The following is a 21,752-nucleotide window of genomic DNA, read 5'->3' as shown; positions in this document are numbered from 1 at the left end:
GTATAGTGTATCGCATAGTGCTGCTAATTCGAATCGAAGTGCTCCGAAGTAGGGTACGATAGAGACAGGAGTCGATGCATAGCGAGTATCAGAGGGAATTTTTAAATAGATTTTTACTTAGCAGAAGCTATTTTTTTTTTTTATATTGGCATAAAGTTGAAATTCGTGTAGAAGGCGAGGTGCGGTTGCGCGATGATCAAAGTTCGACGAATTCGATCGAGCGAATCGTAACGTTCCACCATTCCATTTTCCTTGTACCTTCCCCAGAGAAACCATTCGAAAAGGAACGTCACGTGATTTTCCTCGAAGTACGCGAGGGTCCCTCTTGAATTCTGTTAACGTGGATGGTTGCCCATTGTATCGATGGCTTTGTCTCTGTCTTTGTCCTGTCAACGGCCTAGAAGACCGTTGACCGTCAATAGGGCCACCAGAGTGGCACGGCTCAGGCTCTCAGGAAATTTATTCGGTGAGTACAGAACACATATTCCTTAGCTTCGTTACTTTTCTTTTTTTTCTTCGTTTTTTTCTGTTTCTCTTCCCCCTCGCTGTTGGCGACATCTCTCCCGCTAAGACATTAGGGTCTTTCAGGCCGTAATACACACGTGCGTCGAGGAGTGTTTATAAATACGCAAACGGTTTTCGTGACGTCACCGCGCGCAATGGTGGTGGTAGCGAAATAATAAAGAGTAACGAAAGCGAAGAACGTGTAGCGGTTTGTTCTTGATGTTTATCGCGGGTATACTGCGGATTTTACCGTTTTATGATACGATGTAATGTTTGAGATCCGTGGCAGAAATATCAATGTTATCGTATTAATTAAAAGTAGAATATATTGAACACACATTACACAAAAATCGTAAATGCGTAGGAGTCATCGGTCCAGTAATTAGCAATTTAATCACAGGCAATGATACTTTGAAAAGGTTGGTGCGATCATTGATCGCTCGATCCGTTGGACGGTTAGATCGTGAAATTAGCGCACAAGGCACGACTCTTAACAGCAGGCGAGACACGCGTCTCTTTGTCGCCCAAGGAAGTGGAATTTCATTAACACGTCTCCCGTGACTCATTCTTCGCGAAACTCCAACTGAACTGTTTGCTGAAGCGTCAGCTCGGAAATTACGTTTACCCGTCGCTTTTTTTTTTTAATTTTCTGTCCGTAAATCGCGATTGCGAAATTTCGTGGAAAGCGGCGCGGCGGGCAGGTGACTCCGGTCGATAACTTTCGATCGCGATTAACCCTGTATTACCCAATGAGCTCGACTGGAAACCCGATAAAAACAACGAATAACGAGCAACGGGACGTTACGTTTACGAACAAAAAGCATTTGTTCCACATCGGAATTTGTCGATATCGATGTCGCGAGCGAAATTTGTTATTCGTGTTGGATAAATGTTGATTAACTGGACAGGTGGATGCGTTCAACAAATTTTTTCATAAGTTCATTGATATCGAATAAACGTTCACTAGCTGGGAATTAATTTAGTTAATGTCAAATTTCGTTACCGTTTTAATTAAATAATCGACTCGATAGAATTCACATACCAATCTTCATTTTTAAACATTACAAATACGAAAAAGAAATTTTGTACACGTTCCTTGTACGCGTTCAGTAAATTCATTGTTTAAATACTTTCTAATAGATTCTAAAAGAGTCCAAACCCAAATAAATTCCTAACAATTTTTCATTATAGGTTATTAATACTAGTGCTCTTCTCCGGCTTTCTACTCCTAATCTCCATTTAATACGAAAATTGCTCAGTATTTGATAATAATTAACATTGGATGATGCTAGTAGTAAAATTAATAATTGCCGGTGGTAATTGGACGTCGGAGTTCTCGGTTAGCGTACGTCGGATGTATTTCTGTTTGAATTATTCGAAAACGAGCGAATACTAATTAGCTTGTTCCCAGCTTAATTAGTTAGTCGAGTGCGCGTATGCGTGTGAATGAATTATGCATTTTCATGAGAAAAGGGAGTGCACGAGCGCGGAATTAGCTCTACTAGATGCGTATTACGCGGTGGCGTATCCCTTGACGAACAAATTTGAGCCTGATAGGATTGTCGTCGATTACACAAATTGCCCCACCTCTTCCAACCAAAAAAAAAAAAGAAAAAGAAAAAAAAGAAAAACGTAATTTGATATGAAGTATCAAGACGGCTTTATTGTTATCTGATGGCATCGATAACGTATGATACCGTACGATATATCTCCGTAAGATATCACTTCCACAAAGATAGTAAATTTTTAATTTATTTTCTCGCGTAACTAGTGATATACGAACGTGATTCTAAGCTTGTCCAGGGTCGTCTTAACGCCGGATTCTAAATTTCACGTGATTTTTATCCGTGTAACGAGGCAAGTTTATATCAGAATTTATTTTTGTTCAAGCCTTCTAATTAATTCCAGTAAATCGACTCCATTTAGTTAGCAGAAGTCTAATCAAAAAATGTATTTATTTCTAAATATCTCGTTATATCGAATACTCGTCTTCCAATCAATGCATGTCGGTCTTATTCATCCGTCGTACGAATAAAAATCCACCTAAGCTTCGTGTATCTACGATTAGCTCGAAACTAATCATACCCTGAAGGAAAAAGCACGTGTCACCGTTGTTTACCGATCAGAGTAAACAGAGCTCTCTCTCTCTCTCTCTCTCTCTCCCTCCCTCCCCCTCCCCCCATCGCACTTAATCTCCTTGATAGAGCGAGACGCTCTCGTTTTATTTCCTTCGAAAACGCTGCTCCACCCCCGCGCGTCTTCACGTGCGAAACGCGACAGATGCGTCGGCGGATTCGTAACAGAGGGTCGACCGAAGGGATTTTCTCGCGCCACCCTATCGTTTAACTTCGTTAATCCGATTGTTCCATGGCTGGCCGTGGTGGCCGCGTTAAAAGCGCCGCGATGGGAATACGCACTTGTCGTCCTGGGCCATGTGGGCTTTGCGCGGAGATCCTTGGGGGGTGGCGTGGTCCCCGATCGAGGAATACGCTTTTCTTCTGGAACATTTGGCACGGATGCTTTCGCTCGTGGTAACCGTTGCGAGCGGAGTGGTTTAGGGGCTGGAGGTTAAATTAGTTTTTAGGTAGTTTATATTAGGGGTTTCGTGGGTGTACCGGGCGGGTCGAGTAAGTATAACAAGCTGTAACTTCGTTATTCGATTCATGTTTCAAGTGTCTCGTGAATTAATAATTTTTTTACCATGTTAATCTGGTACTTGTTTGTGTAGATTGACGAAAGGAATCAACCTATGTACCGTTGCACTTGTAAAAAAAAACTCATGGTCCTACAGATAGTGTACACTTTGAATTCACTCATCGTTTCCTTTTTACATTTTACTCTGAATATGTTAATTACGAAGTTGTACCTTATTACACTCGGCTCTGAAAATGGCTCCTAAAACGACGCCAGCCCAAAGAGCACCAAGAGCGTTACCGACTTCAATCCAAGAATAAAAAAAGAAAAACACGTGACCATCTACGATAACTAGGCTCCGATCTATTCCGAACCTGTCTCGAGTATGTCTGCAGGAATCTTCACGGCGTTCTAGGTAGCATTCCATCCAACAGTCTTCGCGTTGCTACCCCGCCAAGCAATTAATAACGATATTACCAGTGCCTGTAATTTTCTCTTTAGCGTTTCCCCTTGGAAAGTAGGTTTACGCCAATTCCTCGTGAACGTTCCACCTCGTCGGTATCGGTAAAGCCAGCACCGTAAAACAATTTCCCGTATCTGGGAACCGAGGCGTTCGAGATATCAACCGACCTCGCGATCGAACGCGAGGCCGGATGTGTAATTTCGAAAATAGAAAAATCGTTGACGAAATTGCGGTTGTTGGCTCGGGACTGGAAGACCTAACGACCCGTTATCGCGGAGGCGGTTGCATCGTTCGCGACTCGAGACAACATTCATCGAGGTATCGATTCTCCTCGCATACCAGCGATTCCTTCAAGTTCGAGGAACCTCGCTCCTAATCGTCCCGGCGAACATTTCCCAGTCGCGTGTTGGATGTTAGCTTAATATCGCGATTGTTTACGATCGGTGCGTCACGCGAGCCCTTCTTCTTTCACCTCTCTCTTTCTTTCTCTCTCTGATCACTTCAAACCTGTGCAGCTCGGAGGCATTTTCCGTTTCTTACGTTCCGTTCCACCGAGACGTCGCGTAACCGCACGTCGCTTACCACGCGTTGAAATCTCCCGTTTCTTTAAGCGCGCATTTGCGCGAAGTTGGTCTTTGGACACTCGAAATTACACTTTAATGGCTGGCACGTTAGGAGGAGTTTGTTTTGTGAAGCTTTAGACAGCGGAACTGCGAGTCACGTTTAAGTTGCAGAAGGGGGGTTATTAAATGTTTCAGTCGAAAGAAAGAATCGCATATTTGATGGTGTTACGACATTGTAAAGTCTCTCCATCGAAATGCAATTTATTAACGATAATTTAAGTACAAGGAATTGAGAATATGTTTTATAGAACTCTCAAGAACGAGAGAGAAACGTATCGTTACCGTTAAACTCTCCTCGCGACAAACAGACCTCGGTCCCAAATATCCTTCAAAGATAACCGTCTGCGACAGTTAGTTGGGTTACGGCTCTCGACAGCGGCTCAAGGGTTGAGACAAGACTTCCTGCTCTCGAGAAACTCCGTGCATCTCCGTTTCTCGTCCTCCTTCGCGCTCGTTCGCCACGGCTATTCCCGTTCACCGGTTCGCTGCACCTTGTACGCGTTATTATTACTCGAACGTGCCGCGAGGCTCGCGCATTGCCACCTTACGTAACCCACATAGTCGTCGAGGAGCGCAGAAAGAGGTATCCTCCGGTTTCAGGATAGCGACAGGAGCTAGCGAAGCGAGAGAGGAAGAGAAAGAACCGAAAGGTGAGTCAGGGAGCGGAACGACGACGGCCGGGGGTAGGGGAAGCTCCTTCTAGCCGAGGACTAAGTAGCTCGGCAAAGATCACGGCGTCGGGCGTGGGAACAAGGCCCCTCCTGGATCTGTGTGTACGCTCCTTTACACGGGGAAACGATCCGACGGAGTGTTTTCAACTTCCTCGGCGTGGCAGTACTGCTTAACAGTACCTCGAGTGCTTGATCCCACCCGGGTCGAGACGACTGCCTCGTTGAAAGCGGCACATCCTCGACAGCACGCGACCCAGACCCGATCGCGTCACTGGACTGTTCCTACGATCTCGAATTCGGTCGGATCGAGGCTCTAGAAAGTTGGACCGACTCGAGAGCGATTGGTAGAGCTACTCGGTGTTGGAAAAGGCGGCCTCTGACGAAAGTGCTGGGAGTTTAACAAAAATGGCACCCAAAATGACCCCAAAAATGGCGTTCTATCTCGAATTTGGATGGATCGAGGTTCTAGAAAGTTGGAGCGACTCGAGAGCGATTGCTAGAGTTACACTCGATGTTGGAAAAGGTGATTTAATAGAGATACTAGAAGTTTAACAAAAATGGCATCCTATCTCGAATTCGATCGAGACTATCCTCCTGTCGAGTCTCTAGAAAGGTGTCCGATGGAGGTGCTAAGAGTTTTGCAAAAATGGTAACAATAATGACACCCAGTTCCAAAAATGGCAACCCATCTCGAAAATAGCACCGCAACCCCAAGAACGGTCTTCCCATCCCAAAAATGGCATCTACGGTAATAGAAACTCTCGTTTCACGTCGGAGTGAAACGTTTCAAACCTGTCGTCGTTAGTGTGCTTGGATGTCATTTGCCTGGAACCTCAGGTCGCACGCTCCTCGTAGACGAGAGGCCTAGGTAAAGTTCCATGCACCGACCCCAAGACGATGACGCGGTTTTATCCAATTAGGGAGCGCGTAGCCGGGAGACGAAAACGAGTAGAAGAGGCAAACACTCGTCTAGCCTGAGAAATTGCGCGTAGAATGCGTCTGGCCTTTGACTGCTATTCCTCTGTCGGGGACTCGAACCTGTCATAAATTACAAATCGAGGACGAATCTTCTCATTCATCGATCCTTTTAGTACCTCGTATTTCTTTTGTTAGTTTACCTCTCGTACTCATTGAAGAATTAATCGCGTCTGTTGCGCGGGTTAATGTTTTCTATTATGGTACGTGGACGGTGGAATGAAACAACGAAGATTAAGTGGCATTTACCGAGCACTTTTCTCGTCAGCCAATTTTCTTTGAGAAGGGGTTCGTCGAACTCGCGGTAAACATCAGGATGCGCCAATCGAGCGCAATTCGCAATTTTCTACGCGTCGAGGACACCAGAAATAGAAGTTATTGCGAACGGAGTCGGGGGTTTTAGCTAGCTCGGTCAAGGCTCCGTTTATTTACATCGTGCAAAGGACATCGCGTTCACATCGCGGAGGCGGCATTGTTGCATTGGCGCCCCGACTCCCTATGGAACAAATTACTTTCACTTTGGCGCGGTGATAATAGTTTGTCTCTAAATGTTTTACTCTCGATCCGTTTGGTATTCTCGTCGGAGTAGCCACTCCTCGTTAAGAGTCCCTCTGTAACAGGTTCGGAACAATTCCAGTTAATGTTTAATAGGATTTCAAATATTAATAAAAATTAGAATTTTCAAGTACCATTTTCGTGACATTGGAGTCTCATCAACAAATTGGCGAGATATTCTCCCTATAAAAATGAGTCCAAACTCGATCTCATTCGGACTATCTTCACTTACGCGTCGTTCGAACGACTTTGAATCGTTAGAAAAAATGTTTGAGTAAAAATACTTCGAATGGTGTCGTGTTTGGACTAATTTTCATCGAGGAAACGTCACCAATTCGTTGGTAATATTTTCACGAAGATCGAATTAATATTTCGAAAATTTTGATTTTGTGGATTCGTGGAATTGAAATAGAAATTAGGAAGTTTTGAACCAAGAAATGCGAATAAAATATTTCCATACAGAATATTTATTCGAATCGACCTACAATAATCCCACGAGAATACATATTTGGGAGTTTCAATTCGTTAATTATTCATTAAACTTTCTGTTCGGTATCGCCTACGTAATTTCACTCCTTTGAAGGTAGCTTCCTTACTTGTCCGCAACGATTCCGCACTGTTCGAGCAGCCTACGGTAGTATAACGACGTCTGAGACACTAATAGAGCAGCGAGCATTAAAGTAACCGGATCCTGGCGTATTTAATTTTTCTTACCGAATTCATTCTACGCACTCGGCTACCGTTGAACCTCCTGAAAGAACTTCGATTAATTACTTTCACCGCCGATAGACATCTTTGTACCTCCATTTTCGGCGTCGCAGAAACGCCTCCACAAAAAGATCCACGTACCTGTTTCGCGTTTCACATTTTTTGAAACGCGGCTTTCACGTAAATCGCGACGATTCGGTGGTTACTTTTTACCGGACAGAACGAGAAAAAATTATTTTCATCGCAGAATTAAGAAATTAAGAGACTAAGAAATTGAGAAATTAAAAAATTAGAAAATTAAGATATCAGAAAGTTAAAAAATCAGACAATCAGAAAATTAGAAAATTAAATATTTCGTGACGAAAAACTAAGAATTTTATTATTCTCTTCCGTTCCCGAATGAATCACTTTTATTTATATAAAACGTCGTTTCTGATCGCCACGAGAGTCGTAGAGAAGCCGGGATAACGCCCATCGACGAGATGGAGTCGCGCGTTGGCCATCAGGATTCGCGTAGATCGCGCAGGATATTCGCGGGGAGCGCGCGCGTCAGATCCAAGGATCTACGCCGTGAGGTACACTTCCGTGCAAATGTGTGTCACGAGTTTCCCACGAGATGAACCGGCGAATGGCAACATAGGCGCGGGCATAGACCAATTACTGGCATGGCTCTCATTGAGAGTCGCGATTTACGTGCACGATCGATCCGCGGTTGGCAACGCGCGCGATTAGAGACGTTCGCGCGTCCTTTCCTAAGAACTCATGCGACGTACACGAACGACACGAGTCCAACTGCGGTGGAACATATCAAATCTTCATTCCTTAAAACATTCAATTTTTAACGAAATATTCAAGGTTTTTATTATGAATTTGTTCGTACGAGTCAAAGATAGGCAGATTCTTGTATGAACTCGATCATATAAATCAGAGATAAGCAGAGTTCTCAAATCTTGATCCAAAGCAACCAAAAAGTTCGATCACGAGTTCAAAATTCAATTTCAATGTTCACCATCTAGATAAACTGATCGAATACTAAAAAGTAACTGACTGTTATTCTTCGAATCGAGAATTAAAATCAGCGTTGTGGAACGAGTTGCTTCACGTATAGGAATTTAAACGTGAACTGTGGAAAGAGGTATTATCGACCATTTTATTAGTTTTGTTTCGTAATAAGAGTGGAACTGTGAAACAATAAAATTTTGCGCGTCATTGTTATTGGTCACGCAAGGGGAAAACCCGTTCCACCAGGTTGGCAGGATTTTCTAGAGCAAAAAGGTAGATCCGCAAATGAATTGTAAATAAGGAAGCGCGGATCGGTTTCAGGCTCGTTTATGAAATCGTGCTTGTTAGCACGGTTGCGTACCTGAAAATATGGAGAACGTATATAAAATCTAGAACCGCGCGAGATCGTCTACCGAGATACGTAATCAGTTCGTTGTAAAAAAAACTTTCAGCTGCTCTCGCGAATCGTTATGGATTGAGTTTGCGGAGCGATTAGCGCGTTCCACTCGAAAAATTAGCGTCTGAAAACGTTCTTAATAAAGGAAAAGCTTGCCTAAACGATTCCGTTCGCGAGCGTAACTTCGAATGCTTATCATAATTTCCAGCACTATCCCAGTTTCTCTTAAATGGGACAGAAAAATCAGCAATCGCTACAAAAATGGAGGCCCTGTAAATACAAGGCTCGATGTTAAAATAGACATTGGTATTCCAGCCTGAGAGGTCTCAGAAATTACACAGCTAAATGAAATGAGACTCCAAGAATAGGATTTACACAAAGTATATCCATCGCTCGTTTCATACTCGAGCATTAATTGCGGCCAGGCGAACCAACAAGCGTGCAAGCGTGTCTTTGTTATGCTTTCTCGCTCACTTTCACCTGCCAAACGTTTTCTTCTCGACTAATTCCGCGAGACACTTCAGAGTCTCTCAGACTAGACGATTTCATTTGCATAACCACCGCGAACTGTTCCAACAATTCGCGACCGGTTCTATCATAAATTCTTATCTTCTGATAAATCAGGTCCTAGCTGGTATCTTCTAGACGAATTTCCGAAATGGTTCGCGTCGTAAATCGAACATGCAGGAAGCCGCAGACGGTGTTAGGGGCGCAAGTTCAAGCCGTGTTTAGCGCCAGCTCGTTGAGTAATCGAAAAACTGTAGACGTGTTTCTGCTCGAGTCGGTCTCCTCCTAGTAAGGAGGTAACTCTTACACCAGGTGATCAGGTTCGCCGCGAGTTAAACGCCTGCTAGGCGTGTGTAACGCTTATTAACGGTGTTCGCGTTCCCGCGTCGATCACGGGGATCGACGAGGTCGAGGTCGCGAGGTCAGATACGCGATGATCGACGGTGACCCGGGCGCGATCGTCAAAGCGGCTTCTTTGGGGCCCCTGCTGGTTCCTGATCTAGTATCCAATTATGTTTCTTGGTTCCTTTCAATAAGCAGGATATGCGCGAACAATTTATTGATTAGAATTGGATTCGTCTGGTTAATAAATTTACTAAATATTTTTAATTAAATTTAGGTACATGTCAAAGTTGATCGGGACCACTTTACTCTGGTATAAAGTAATCGTATTTTGAATTAATATGCGCGCAACACCTCGTGGAAAAATTCCTTGTGGGTTCGAGAACAAAAGAAAATTGAAAATTGACACTGTAGATTAGAAACACTTTACCAACTGATAGCGATTCAGGGTATTGTAGTCGATATTTGAGAACGAAATGTGAGGATCGATACGTTCGAACGCGGGACAAAGGCCTGGCGTTCGGTGGAGGTTTCCGATGGTCGGAAACGAGCGTTGATCAACGGTAGGAGACCAAGTTACGCAGAGGAACGTCCGATCTGTGAACCACGTGTTACTTTATAAATTTACGTATCTTATATTTACGTATTTGTGAAGCAGATTTTAAATATATATTCAACCTGTCCTAACAAAAGAAGCTCGTAATTAGTCCATCAAAGCCAATCTAACAAACCAACTCTCCACCTGTAAAAGATGATGTCGTCAGAGATTGTCGGCCACGGTCCAAACAACATAATTCGCGTCGAACAGCAGTTGACACGCGTCATTCGATCGAATCAGTCGATTTCATGGCTGCGAACCGTTCCAACAGTCGTGGAAGAAGTCGCGGAACGTCGCGTAACGTCGTTTCCTCGACGCCCCGACCATAACGCCGCGATTCACCGTGGGAATCTCTCGACGTGTACCGTTGCATCTCGTCTTTCTTGCCAATTGTCCCGCCAAACAGACCGTGATTCCATTTAACCCCTGCGATTGTCGCTTTATCTAATGGCGGCGGGGGTGGTCGTCACCTGAAGGAACAAAGAAGAATTTACTTTCGACACGGTGACCATAGAAAGAGGTGGACGACGATGTATGGTTGGGAAATAGTCGGAGATTTCAACAGAGATGCGACGATGTACAGCGGAAGAAGGTCTCCGGGAATCTTCGGAGCTAAGATCGAGGACTCTTGTGGCTCTTGGGAGGATTGGGAGAAGATTCTTGGGATTTGGAAGATGTTGGGATAGGTGGAAGAGGATTTTGAGGTAGTGGAGTAGAAGGAAGGAAGGTGGAAGAAGGATTTCTACCCTTGAGAAGCTCATGGCTCGCTTAGAAATGAATTACTGAATCTTTCTGAGCTCGTGGAGTCGATACAAGAGGATTTCTACCCTGTGCTCATGGCACAGTTGAAGTTCCATCCTCCATAGCCTAGAGAGAGACTCTCAACTTTTATCACCTCGTGGCATACCTGGCAAAACCTTCTCATCCTTCACGATGAACTCACGAAGTTGGATTCGCTCGAGCAATCAGGAAAAGTGAGGCGGTCGAGACTCTGTTCTAAACCGCGGAAATGGGTCGTTACACTGGATGTGAGAAATAAAAAGAAAATCGAATCCCCTTCGGCTGTGAAGTTCAACTTACGTTCGTCCTACTAAATTTCCTATACTAAAATTCATAAAACACGTGGTTTGTACGCCGATGGGACGCGCCAATTGGATGACCCACGAGGTCAGTTGACATTGAAATCTCTCATAAAGTTACAAAAAACAAATCGACGCAAGCTTCCCTCGTCTATTCGACACGAAGCAGTGTCGTAACTGACGGCACGACTGCGTAATTGAAATTAACGGTGGCCCCATCGTGTCCGTGATATAACAGAAATCGATAGGGATCTGTGAAATTAAAACTCGTGGGAGCGCGTAAATCGGCGGAACAATGGACTGTTTATTAACAGGAAGCGTATCGCGCGGATCTTTCTTCACAATCAGTATGCAGACGCGTCGGGGGTTGAACGTAGCCCGTAATTACTGTCTAAAAATAGAGAGGAGTGCGATACCGAAGAAATATTTACTCGCAAGAAAATTTAATGGCGGGGGAATAGATTTTTTTTTTAATTATTGAGGAGAAAATGGTTCTAGCGATGGTGGGAGGAGGAACCTTTTCCGGGCGACCAAAACAATCCCGGGCGCGTAAAGAAAAGGAAACCGCGCTGTTGGAGCGTCAAAGAACCCGTTTCCCATCGACTTGACCGATATATTCGATCCCACGAAAGCGATGCCCTCTGTTGCACGTCGAACATCCGCAAAAACTTGGAAGCTGTTCCCCGAGTGCACGCGATCGTTCCTCTCTCGCTGTTATTACAATCCCTTGGCGATAATACCACTCGAATCCTGGAAAACGTAGGCTCGTTCGTTGCGTCAAGAGGCTCCCTCTCTTTTCCTCTCGATCGCTTGGTAACGGTAAGCTCGTTGGTAGGGAGAAAAAAAAAGAACCTGAAAACAGTCGGTCGAGGGTGACGGATGAATTAAAAATTGTAATCGGAGGCCGACTGGTTCGTAATACGCGCCTTAGTTGTACCGTGAGAAACCCAACGTCCGAGTGTATTTTTGCCAGCGATCCATAGATCGTGACTGGCTTGGCGGATCACCAGAGCCCACGGTTTCGGTTCGTTAGCGGATCAATTGCGCTGAATGAAAATGCCGGTGCTGCTACTTCTTGCCGCTTAGGCGATTTTTCTATATTCCCTGGTGACCTGCTCGCCCGCGGTGTCGATAGATCGGTGGAAATGATTTTTGTCACGAAGGGGTAGGGATACGATTGATTTTTATTTATTATATATAGAACACGTAGAATACGGTATTAATTACAGTAATTAAATTGCTACGTGGTTCGTTATCGTAGAATTATTTTATTAAGCAGTGTAACAATAATTTCGAGGATGCTACCCTTGTAATATTATACTCTATAATGATCCTTTTGTACGTGGAACAATAATTAATTACGAAATAAGTGCGAGGACAAAATTCAGATAAGAGTGTGTGAAATTCTCTCGAAAGAGCGGAACACCGGAAGTCGCCGGGAACCCGTGTAAGCGCATCTCCGTTTCGCGGAGAACCTCGTACCTCAGATCCTTCCTTTAGAAAGGATCACGAATCCGTTATGACATTCGAGGTGGCACGCGAAGCCAGCAAAAATCGAATAAAGCCAGGGCTCGAGTTACTGCTGCTGATCATTATTTTTCAAAAATTTTCATCTTTTCACCAAATGGAAGGCCGCCTTTAAATACACACGAAATAACTTCCACTTTCAACTGCTCTCAAAAAATATTATATCGTTCTTAACTTCCAATTAAATGGAAGATAGCTTGCTTCCATTAAAGTTGCCGAGTGGGAAAAGTACCGGGAAAAAGTTCGAAGGTGTTCTGCTGCAATTTACTGTTCAGGCGAAAGACGCGAAAGCCCGCAAAAGTCGAGCAGGAGCCTCTCCTCTCCTCGTCTCGTTTCCTGTTGTCGGTCATTGTTAGCGGTTTTCGGGCGCGCATCCGCTCGCGGAGAAAGCGGATCGCCTCGGAGCGATGCGCACCTCCTTCTGTTGCGGCCGCTTCCGCCACGGTACGTGCGGTTTCCGGTGCGTGGCGCACGTACGATATCGGCTGCGATATACCACCGCCATCCACGTATCGATACTCAGTCGGAACTAGACTGTCGGTCGCGCTGGTCGTGGTCCTCGTTCTAGTTACACCTTTTCTATACTCACCTGCGCGAGTCTTCCATCGTTATTGTTTCTCGATTTTATTCAGAAGGTGATTGTGCAATTTTGTGGATAGACCGTTGTTTCATTCGTTTTTATCTTCTTTATTTAATGCGATTTTGTGGAGGTATTTCATTGTTATCGTATCTCAATTTTTGTTAACAAGATTCAGTGGCACTTTTGTGTGGACTTTTATTATCGTTATTATTTTTCTTTTTTTTTTTTTTTTTTTTTTTTGAATTGGTTTCCTGTGAAACTTTTGAACGGAGTGTGATATTTTTTAAAGAATTTTAATTTTGATCGATCGAAGGAGAGTGTCAGTTCGCGTCATTGACGAGGAACATTGTTTTTCTTTTATGTACATATATATATATATATACATATTTAAAAGTGAAACTGTTACGGTGATAATTGTGAGTAGTGAGACTCCGACAACAAAATTCAATTTCCTTGTTAGCTTGGTAATTAGTGCTATCGAGGACGAAGATAAAACATTATCTTAAAAATTGTCTTATCGACTTCCTGAGGGTCTATCGTGTGTCCACTTGTTTGCCCGAGTTAAAAGTGCCGAAAAGTGTCGCCATAGTCACCATAATTATTGGAACTAAATTATTTTACACAATCCGTTTGCAAGACAAGACAAATTCTATCCGATGCACGTCTATCAATTACTTTTAGAATAAATATCTCATAATAAAAATAAAATCTTAAACATAATATCGAGGACCGCTATCTAAAGTCGCGAACTTAGCCACGTCTTAGAAGCCAGATTTCTCTAAAAATCAACCCTCGAAAAAAAAAAGAACAAAAAAATATTTACAACAGGACCAACTCTCCCCAAAAGCTTGACCTACTGAAATTCAAAGAACGATATCTGGAATTCCCTGAGAATCGGTGCCCAATGTCCGACCAAATAGCAGTCGACATTCGAGCGTCCAGGAGCAACCAACTCGTGGATTCGCGTGGTTCCCCAGGCCCAGTCACGGTCCAAGCGTATCCTGAATGCACCCTGGGAATATCCTGGCGGGAATATCCACGCATTCCGTATCAACGAGTTATGAAATACCGACGTGGAAACGCTCGGCCTGCTTCGAGAGGTGGTTTTGCATTTCAGTTTCTCGATCGAATTCCACCTTTCCTCTTTCTCCGTCCCTCCCCATTGCGCCACCTCGCTCCCTCTCCTTTCACGCTTTTGTTTCGCTAGAAGCGAGTTCAGGAATTTTCCGACGGCGAAACGCGCTTTCTTTCCGCGAGTTTTCCGTCGTGGGTGAAACTAACTAACCCTCTAGCATCGATATTTATATTTATATATTCTTTTTTCGTGTCTCTTTGAATCAATAATTAACTGCACAAATATTGTAGCACTCGTTAAATATTGAAAATATTTTTTCGTCTCAAATACAAATATAAATATACCTCTTTTTTTAAATGTAATTACGATATTTAAAAGTGGATACAAAACAAAGGGTCGAGGAGTCTTGTGTGATTAGTCACGTGTTAGTAGAGAGGAGTTTCTTTGGGAAATTGTGTGATTCTAACTCTTGGAATTAGACCTGACACCATGACTCCTTTTCCAGTGAATTTACTGTTTTAATCGCTCTTGTCCTACAAAGAAAACTTCCCTCCGATGAAATATTAGTGAAATGTCGATCAGTAACTAACGAGTACTTCTTGTCTCTTGTTGCAGCACCAAGATCGTCCAGTGCAGGTACCAACAATCTACCACCGTTGACGTTCCATCAGGTTCATGGCGACAATATCACGCTCTGCAATGGCGGGACCATCGCCAGAAGACACGAAAGCTTCTGCAAGGGCATCACGTTTAGCGCCAGGCCCGTACGAGTCGGCGAGAAGGTGAATTTTTCAGTACTTGAACTTCCAACAATAATTTGACTACACCCAGAAAAATCGTGGATTTAATTTCACCTCTAAAAAGTCGAATTCGAACAAAATTTCATTTATAAATATAAATATATTAACCTTTAGGAGAGTCGAACTTCCAACAATAATTTGAATACACCCAGAAAAATCGTGGATTTAATTTCACCTTTAGAAAGTACAATTAAAAAAAAATCCCCGCGCATTTTCCGACCGACTAGGAGTCCCGTAGCAAACAGTCGAGGTAATCGAGCGAGTCGCTCGCTGAATAAGGTAGATTTTCCGCCGCGGTTGGAGAGAGGAAAAACTGCCATTTTTCCGTGTTTCCTCGTCGCCGTTGCCACTCGTCCAGCAAATCGTATACGCCAGAGCGACGCTTAATTGTGAGAATCGGGTGACTTTTGTTCCACTCGACAGAGCAGTTGTTTGCATTCCCTGTCTATTAAACCGTTGCTGAGTCGTGTCTGAGCGACCCTGAGGAGGCCAGCTATTTCACGTGTGGGCCGACGGTTTAGCGTTCGCTCGTCGATTTCCCTCGCAACTTGTCCATATCCAACTAATCCCATCCATTGTAACCATGGGAATGAATACACGCAACGTGTTCACCATATATAAATCATGGATACAGTCGGAGTACGTACTGCGAGGAATACTTTCTCCAATTTTCATGAAAATATGTTGAGTTTAGAATTTGTTCAGGACTTCGGACTAGGGAAAGTAACGGTGTTTGAGAATTTTTTCTGACGATACCAAACGTCCGGTATAAATTTCCCATACGTATATTAAACAGTACATCCCCTCAACAATATTTCTACCAATTTTCATAGAAAAATATTCACCCGCACAGAAACCACAGCGAATCGTCGCTAAGTATCGCGAGAAATTGTTTCCATCATATCTCTTAAAGTATTCCACTTATAAAGATATTTCTAGAACAAAATCTCTGCGATTTTTAATGGCCAATAAAATGGTGTACGCATCAGTGTAAAAAAAATAGTAAAAAATGATCAGATTGTCCCCTGTCGCTGTTACACTCCAGGACATTGTTGGTACGCGTCTACGAAGTTGCGTACGCTGGGTCTCCTTTCATCCTTCTTCCCTCCTCCCCTTTCCCGCAGAGTGGAGATTGGCAGCGTGGGCGAGGCATTCGAAGGTTCTCTTCACTGGATTTCACTTAAACGCCTTGGAATTGGATTCCCTGCGTTAGATCAGAAACGATCCACGGTAATTCGACGTCTCGCGAATAAGAGACACGGTGGGCGTTAATTGGTCGATCAGCTTTCTTATTCGAACGCGATAGTAATTGGTCCCTTCTGAGCATGGATGTTAACGTTGCTAACCGAACGGAATGTCATCGGAACAATTGTCAACAGTCAATATTTATTTGCCTCTATACTTCACGCCTCAACAATAAGAACACTGTTCGTATTCCTGTGGAAAGGCATTGTTTCGAAATTGAAAAGCAGCTTTCTCCGGACTGCCACCGAGCCTCGTTTTTCCCTGGGAGCATTTTCAAATCGCACCATTCGCTCGTTTCCCTCGACAGTCGTCCACTGTCGTGTATCGTAAAAAATGAGCAGCTCGTCGAAACAAAGCGGGCGTTTATAGAGGCTTTCCGTTCTCGGAAAAGGAACGGAGCGTTCGGATTCGATATTTCGTAACTAGGTCCCGTCGTTTACTATCGCCCTTGAGATTTTCGTCACGTTCGGTCTTGCGATACAACCGTGGCCTCAACCGACTGGCGAAAAAGTCTTTCCTTCGATGGGATTCGCGATGTTGCGATTAGAAATTGCCAGCTGAAATTATATAGAGTTAAAATAGAAATTAAATCGTATTCTTTAACGCGAGCACCAGGTTTACGAAGCTTGGAAATATCTCCGCCGCATTGTTCGTTTTTGTTTAATTTTATAATAACTGCGACCGTTGCAACTTTATCGAAAGCAATAGGAACAGGTGTACCGATTAAGGTTCTATTAGAGACACGATCCGTCCAATTATTCACGGATACGCGACGAAAGGTTGAAAAGGGCTCCCCAGTTCGCTTCTGAGGAACACAGAGATTGATTTAATTCCACGTCGTCGACACCCACAGCTCGGGTTTCAATTATGCGAGGCTGTGCGATCAATATTCGCGTGACACCGGTGTCTCGTCGCTGGTGTCGTGAGTGTTTCAGAATTTACTGTATCTCTAATTGATTAAACACCGAATGTATTACAAGTTGCTTCATCCTCCATTATTTACTTATTCGAAATAAATAGTAGCAGTGTGACTGAAGCAATTGATTGAAAAATTTGCAGAGGAAAAACACGGGAATTTATGCCACAGACCTTTTTCTTTATAGAAGAGGAAACTGTGATAATTAATGCTTTGAACAAAAATCGTATGAATCAAGTTTATTAAAAAGTATTTGAAACGTGCGTCACAGGAATGTAGGGACCGTAAGGTCACAATGATTGGGCACGTCTGATACCCATTAGGATTTGTAGGCCACCAGCCTTACGAAGAATACCTACTTTGATTTATAGTCTTTCGATACTATGTTGGAAACTCTTGAAGAATTTCCTTTATTTTACCCATTCCTCGACTTAACGTAACCTACGTTTAACCCTAATCGCTTCTGACAGAATGACCCTTATTCTCGGTAAGAATTATTCTACAGGACGTGTGATTTTTATTAATATAAATTTACTTCATTTTTTTTTTATACTCCAATTCTTGTCATCTTTTCTCCTTTGAACGGTATCTGATGACACTGATAGCTAGAGTAGAGACCTAGGAGATAGTTTCTCGTCACTCAGCTTCATCCTCGGTCACCCACGCTCGGGCCACTCCCTCGGGGATCTTATTAACCCCTCAGGCACGACGCCACTTTCGATCTCGAGTAACGCAAGACACCCAGTTAATTCAATTTTAGCGAAGAGCTGTGAAATAATCACGCGATTGACAATTGTGCTTTTCACGAAAAAAAGTTAAATATCCGTATGACCATCAAAGAACATCCAAACAAAAATTTAGACATGCTCGGGACACCCTAAAGTATTTTTCAGAATTTTCTCACGTTTCTTCTTCACTTGTCTTTTCCGATATAAAATAATAATTATATAAAAGATATGGAGAATTGCAAATTTTCAAATTTCTCGACCGCCATATTGGATCGGCCATCTTCATTCCGCCGTGCTCGTATTTAAAATCCAACCTCGCTTTCTGACTCAGCAAGAGCGCTCCCTGGGTATTTGATAAATGTCAAGAAAATTCTGTAATACCTATACCAACCTTTCATTTTTAATTCCAGGTGTGCGTCAAGTTCCTCGAGATCTCCGACAACTGGAGCGGCGTGATAAGGTTCGGTTTCACGAGCAACGACCCCATCAACCTTCGAAACGGTCTGCCCAGGTACGCCTGTCCAGACTTGACGAACAAACCAGGCTATTGGGCGAAGGCTTTGACCGAGAAGGTGGCAGACAGAGACGCCGTCCTGTTCTACTACGTGACGTCGGCCGGCGACGTCCATTTCGGCGTGAACGGCGAAGAAAATGGCGTGTTCTTCAGCGGCGTGGAGACTCGCGGCCCCTTATGGACGATCATCGACGTCTACGGCAACACCACCGCCATCGAGTTCGTTGATCCCAACAGACAGCACTTCAACAACATCAGGAGAGGCGCCGAGCATAGCAACGAGGACAATGCGCAGCACAGCAGGCACTCGGCCATGGACGATGCCAGCAACGCCGGCAGGGACCTCGAGAGGATCATCCTTCCGTCCATGCAGAGCATGTCTATCCATCACGAGCCCGACGTCGAGCTGCCAGGGCTCAGGTTTCAACCGGCAGGCGTCATCTTCACACCGTTACCTTTCCACCCGTTAGTACCTATGTGGTCTATTATAATCTAAAGCTGATTGGGCCCCCTGTACCCTAATTCGAGATGTCAGGCGTGGCCTTTGTTTCCTACATCCCTCGTGACTTCATCCCAAAGATCCCAAGAATTGGATGTGTCGTACAGTTAGACGTTTCTTAAAACTATTTCTTATTTAACGTTGATTAACTGTCTATTTATACTGTACTTTACTACCTTCTCGAAACAACCAGTAACCCTCACCTATAACCCTTCTCTATTGGCAGACTCGTGCAACGATCTAAAACCTAACTCATTGGCAAATTTCCCTCCTAAACTGACGTCTCGTGCTTCCAAACGTCGCGATACCGCAACAAGCAGTCGTCTTAATCACTTCCTCGTTTCTTTTTCCCCAGGACTCGAGGCAGGAACATCCGCTTCAGTAACCAGCAGTGCGTGGCAACGCGCACCGACACGGAATTCTGTCACGGTTACGCGTTCACGGGTCGACCGTTGCTGCTCGGAGAGCGCCTGGTGGTGCAAATACTCGCCACAGAGCCGATGTACGTCGGCGCTCTAGCGATGGGTCTGACCTCCTGCGATCCTGCTCGCCTAACAGCCGAAGACCTACCCGACGACAGCGATCTCTTGCTGGATCGTCCCGAGTACTGGGTGGTTTCTAAGGACGTGGCCTCTAGCCCTCAACCTGGCGACGAGATAGCCTTCACAGTGACCCACTTTGGAGAGGTTCAAATGAGCAAGAACGGCGGTCCTCCAAACGTGGTGATGCATATCGACCAGAGTCTGCAGCTCTGGGCGTTCGTCGACGTGTACGGTAGCACTCAGCGGGTCAGAATGCTGGCCAGCAGACCCACGTCTCCACCGCGACAACGACAAAGCAACTCATCTCCGGCCACTATCGTTCAGCAGCAACAGCAACAGCAGCAGTTCTCGAATCACAGTAACGCTGCCACCGAGCTCTCCAGATTCTCCGAAATGGTTCAGTTTAAGCCGGCTGTAGGCGGTGGCACGGTCCTCGTGGTGAATCTACCGCCACAAACCAGCTGCCCGACGCCACCCTCGTCCACACCTCAGCCCACCTACGCCTCCGCGGGCCACAGAAATCCTCATCTGCACCTGCCACCAAGCGCCCTGGCGTCCACGTCGCATCCAGGATCATCCAGACAGACCTCGGCGCCGTTGACGGGCACCATGGCCAGCACGGGTTCCTCCACTTACGTCGATCCCGTCAACTACCAGAGTATGGACGGCACCCTCACGTCCCAGGCGTCGTCGCACTTGCAACAGTGGAGCGAGGGCCTTCAACCCACTCCTGGACAACCCAGCGAGTGCTCCATCTGCTACGAGAGGAGCATCGACAGCGTCCTGTACATGTGCGGACACATGTGCATGTGCTACACATGCGCCATCCAGCAGTGGTGCGGCAAGGGCGGCGGACTCTGCCCGCTCTGCAGGGCGCCCATCAAGGACGTGATTCGTATTTACAGATCCTGAACAACGGTGCAGGGTCTGCGCGGAAGGAACAGTTCCAAGGGCTGATGTCTCCTGATTCGTTAAACTCGTCTCCTCTGCGACTAGGCAAACGGCGTGCTTCGCTCGTGGATCGCTGTTCCGTTGTTTATGGCACGCGCTCGTTGTTCTCGTCTGCGACGCGAAACTGTGCTCGGGACGGTGGGTATCCTCGAGTTCTTTTTGAAGAGGGACTTCTATGATCGTTAGGAGATAGAGGAGGGACGGTGGTTTGTGCCGATTCTCAGGACCGTCGTTGAGAGAGAAAATTAAACAGATCTGTGTTGTTGTCTCGAGACTCTTGTCGATCAGAATGTCGTTAGAGAGATGGAGATGCTTCCACGGTACATGGTCTGCCACCGTCGCCACCGCGAGACGAGAACGCGAGACGTGTTCCTCTAGACCCAGCGTGGTCGTCGATCAGCGAATCCTTAACCCAGATTGGTGGTATTCGCGGTGTCGCTGGCAAAATTGCTTTAGTCTTCGAGCGAGTGACCACAGTGAGCTTTCGAGAACAGGAGGGACTAGAGAATGAGTGAGTGTATATGAGCGGGAGAGAAAGTGACAGAGCGTGATTGAGAGTGAAACAAAGAGAAAGGGCTCGTCGAGACTATCGGCTCTCCCTCGTATTAGAGTTTTTGATCTATGGTCATCCCTTGAATGGGCAACGATTCTCGTACGATGGAGAGTCGATAGCCTGGCGGATACCCGAAGCATTGATCTTCGATATTTTCACAATCGACATTATATATATATTATTGCTACCATCGCCAATTAATGTTAACGTTACTATTATTACGCTCACCGCTGCTACAATTCTCAGCCTTTAGTTCTTATTATTTTTATCATTACAATTATTCTTAGTAATATTATTATCACGATCCGACATCATAGTGGGTCGTGTTACATTTATTATTTTTATCGAGTAGACGTTGCTATTGACGGAGTACGATTGCCTATTATCGTTGTTTTTATCGCTCCAGACACATCGATGTCTCGGCGTCGTACATTTGGTATCTTATTTAATACAACCCGTGTGATTACGTAGTACGAATCTCTGTAAGCCACCACCACCACCATCACCGCTACCCCCCGCCCCCCTCCCCAAGGCCGTAGTTGTTTAGAACTCTTCGATTTTTTTGTTCGCTTTCCTCGATTCTTCTTTCTTCTTTTTGTTCGCGTTCTTCATCGGCGTTCGCTTCGAAGCGACACCCAAAAACGCGTGTCACCCGGCCGGTCTTCCAGACGCGCGTTTTTTCCCCCCTTCTCGTTTGTTACTTTCGACAATAACGCTTGGATATAACGTTTAAATAGCGTGTAAAAGCCGGGCGAAAGCGCGGA

The 21,752-nt window shown here is 44.9% G+C and overlaps 1 protein-coding gene across 2 annotated transcripts; it reads left to right on the top strand.

The window, feature by feature from the left end:
* Window positions 1-226: 226 nt before the first annotated feature.
* LOC128893265 (protein neuralized-like) lies at window positions 227-21,458 on the top strand. Of its 2 annotated transcripts, none has more exons than XM_054154121.1 (4): window positions 227-466; window positions 14,856-15,022; window positions 18,340-18,908; window positions 19,298-21,458. In XM_054154121.1, exons 1-4 carry the CDS (start codon window positions 364-366, stop codon window positions 20,394-20,396), a joined length of 1,938 nt encoding a protein of 645 aa, XP_054010096.1. In that variant the 5' UTR covers window positions 227-363; the 3' UTR covers window positions 20,397-21,458. The 2 variants fall into 2 exon arrangements, with proteins under 2 accessions (XP_054010096.1, XP_054010095.1); XM_054154120.1 differs by lacking the exon at window positions 227-466 and adding an exon at window positions 12,764-14,265.
* The last annotated feature ends 294 nt before the right edge of the window (window positions 21,459-21,752 follow it).

The sequence above is a fragment of the Hylaeus anthracinus genome, unplaced genomic scaffold (genome assembly GCF_026225885.1).
Source record: "Hylaeus anthracinus isolate JK02 unplaced genomic scaffold, UHH_iyHylAnth1.0_haploid 27310, whole genome shotgun sequence".
NCBI lineage: Eukaryota > Metazoa > Arthropoda > Insecta > Hymenoptera > Colletidae > Hylaeus > Hylaeus anthracinus.
The sequence above is the reverse complement of the archived record's forward strand: the minus strand, read 5'-3'. Positions and strand labels throughout refer to the sequence as shown.